General features: G+C 38.8%; 1 protein-coding gene across 1 annotated transcript; it reads right to left on the bottom strand.

Moving 5' to 3' along the window:
• Positions 1 to 460: 460 nt before the first annotated feature.
• On the bottom strand, positions 461 to 1,598 carry SARC_07633 (hypothetical protein). Its single transcript, XM_014298417.1, has 2 exons — positions 1,190 to 1,598; positions 461 to 982 (listed from the first exon to the last, which is right to left on the bottom strand). The coding sequence occupies exons 1-2, from the start codon at positions 1,350 to 1,352 to the stop codon at positions 708 to 710; spliced, it is 438 nt and encodes a 145-aa protein (XP_014153892.1). The 5' UTR covers positions 1,353 to 1,598; the 3' UTR covers positions 461 to 707.
• Between the last annotated feature and the right edge of the window lie 1,477 nt (positions 1,599 to 3,075).

The following is a 3,075-nucleotide window of genomic DNA, read 5'->3' as shown; positions in this document are numbered from 1 at the left end:
TATACATGATTGCGAGGCAAATACACTACAGAGAGAAATTTTGCACATCGTTGCGATTATGTATTTCATGTAGAGGAATATGCTACTAGCTGTTTGCTTTAAAATACATATCTGAGCGGACTCTTCATATTCGTTAACGTAAGCTACGTGAAATACTCTTTTTCTTGTGATATAATTCACATGCCTAATGTACGATTCGTCTACGTAACTATACTTGAGTGAACATCTTTGACAACTTACCTACAATGTTCTGTTTACGTTCATCTGATCGACCAACGTATTGATAAAATATCTCTGGAATAAATAAGTATTTCTAAAAACTCGAGAACATATTTCTTTTGTATATTACTTAACTGATAAAATCATTGTTTTTATACCTCCACTCATGTGCGAAATAATTCCTCACATGAAACATCATGATTGCGATGATCCAAGATTTTTTCCAGTTTGTTTGATTCAGATTTTTAAAAGCAGTGTATGTCAATGCCACTCTCCGTGTTTTTTATGGCCTCACTGGAAAATCTGAATTAGTCGCTCACTTGAAGCATCACACCATTGTGGTGATCTAAGTTTATTTTCCAGTTTGTGTGTAGAGTGGTGTTGATTTAGAGCTAAAGTAGCTTACGTACTACGCTAGAACCAATGTAGCGGCATCATACCCCCCTCCTTGTATCTGTGTACAATGTACAATCCTGTTTGTATACCTTTTACATCTCTTTGGGGGTACAAATGTACTTGGCACCGTTCGCTTGGCGTACAGCAATCTCACGAGCGTTTTGAGACACAAAGCAAGGTCTGCACACACACGCAGACAGACAATCGGTCAGCTCGTTGTATTCCATGCCATATTTGGCACGCATGGACTGGCGCGTGCTGTAGCCTGAGGGACAGCAGACAACATCGAAGATGGAGCACTCGCGCTCGTCCACCTTGGCCTGGGTGGTGGCATCAACTACGCAGGGCACACAACAGGCTAGCACACCTGTGGTGTTATGGATAGTGGTTTCAAGTTTGGGCATTGTGAGATTGAGATGAAGATTTTGGTACAGGACATAATACGAGGGTGAAGTTTACAGGTCGATCACTAGACAGTCTATAGGAGAGCACGAAGTAGGAGTCGAGCCGGATAACACATTATTGCTATGAATAAACTGAAGAAGTATATTACTATGGAACAGGAAACACTTACATCCAATAATGTCTTCTAGACAGCCGAACAGGTTTGTCTCCAGACCTCCTGAAAGAGCACTGTTGACCTTGTTGGCAGTTTTGTTGTCCGTGATCTTATCGTTGGCCTTCTGTGTAGCCTTGGGCTGTTCGGAGACAGTCTTCTCGGGTTGAGCACACATCATGAGCTAGAGTGGGTATAAGAAGGCTTTCGAGCAATCGGTAGCGTTGCAGTGGAAAAGTGAGGAATTATCCAGGTCGATGTTGAGATTTATACTATCAGTTAAATACAACAATTGTGGAGATGACACGTGTTAATAGTGGCTTTCTATAGCCTTCTAAATTAAACCAGGCTAAGAGCTTTCCGTGTAAAATTATATAGAAAAATAGATATATTGGGAAGGCAGCAAAACCAGCACACCACTCTTGGCTGTTGGCACTTGGCAATGATGGTATTTATTTTCACTTTTTACAGTGTTTACTTTTGAATTGTAGGTTTGCCTCGCGGCTGTTGTGTTACACTGTTTTCACTTTTCTCATTCTGAATTCTCATCTGGTATGTGTTGTGTCAAAAGATTTTAGAGTAACTCTTAGATAAGGGTTTGCCTTTTTGCAGAGTAATATCATGGCCCTCTAGAGAGAAAGAAAAAATTGCCACAACACAGGCCGGCTGACTCCTTTGGTTGGTACATTTGGGTATATCAAATATCTGCTCATATTTTTATTGGCCACTTTTTCGAATGTCCAAAAATAGAATAGCCAACCAATTTTTAAAAATAAATAGTTTCAATTGGTCATGACCCTTTAGAGAGAAAGAAAAAATTGCCACAACAGACTAACGTCCGTATGACGTAATATTCAAAATAGTTTCAAATTAGAAATTTTATCACGGCCCTCTGGAGTCTGGGTTTTGCAAATTGTGGGTCGCTGCTAAAATTTCGATTTCCGTTGTAGAGAGAAACCTTGATTTCCGCTCGAGAGTCGAGACCCTATTTCGAGGGCCGTGATTTACTGATTTTATTCTCTATATTTACAAGCATATGTACGCCGCATGAATATGTAAATAATGGGACGGGTACATACGTTTTGGCTTACAACGCTATGTGGGCTGAGGATGGGACACTGGGCCCACATCTTTAAGGCGCTACTGATATCAAACTTGTGGTTGCGAAGCACGTTCGACTACTTGTGATCGATACAAAAATGTACCGATACGACAATGAAGACAATAAAAGAGGACTGACTACATAGCCCTTTTTTTTCGACCGCATACAAATATGAGAAAGTTGTCCTCTTTTTTTATTTGCACCTCTATTTGGATTTTATGGACAATTATACAATATAAAGATGTAAAATGAATAGATTTGTCATAGATTTCAAAGAAATGGTTTCCAGGTTTTGATTAGACGATTGATAAGTTTTATAAAAAAACTCAAATATCTGCTATTATATATGATATGAGTGGAGATGGCACGTGTGAATAAATAGCTAACAAAATTATCCATTAAATATTACTAATAATTGTAAAACTTTACATGCCTCTCTGGAGGATGGGCGTCTCTTCAAATTTTGCGTTTCCCCCCTGGGGCGAGGGACCATTTTTCATTTTCTCTAACCCTACTAGAGAGGGTCATGTCGTTTACTAGTAGCACACATAATTGTCTCAGTAGTTTCAAAGTATTCTTTGCCCAGTCGTTTTAGTGATATTTATTGGTATACATTATGATCACGCTCGTTTCAAGAATTCTTGACTCACATATGAGTTCATCAACGACGTCCATTCAGTACGATATTATACAGAGAGTTGCACTGCCGTGTTGAAAATACCTCTTCTGTCTGAATGATAATTTTATTTCATATTATGTACAGACATATTTACACAAACATACATATATGAAAAACATTTGT

This window comes from Sphaeroforma arctica (assembly GCF_001186125.1).
Source record: "Sphaeroforma arctica JP610 unplaced genomic scaffold supercont1.616, whole genome shotgun sequence".
Classification (NCBI taxonomy): Eukaryota; class Ichthyosporea; order Ichthyophonida; genus Sphaeroforma; species Sphaeroforma arctica.
This window is presented reverse-complemented; position numbering and strand designations above follow the sequence as displayed.

Excerpts from the sequence above, each read along its gene's own strand:
- SARC_07633 (XM_014298417.1), bottom strand. The coding sequence starts at position 1,352 with ATGATGTGTGCTCAACCCGAGAAGACTGTCTCCGAACAGCCCAAGGCT. Across the intron at positions 983-1,189 it reads TCTAGAAGACATTATTGGAT|GTGTGCTAGCCTGTTGTGTG; the intron begins GTAAGTGTTTCC and ends ATAACACCACAG.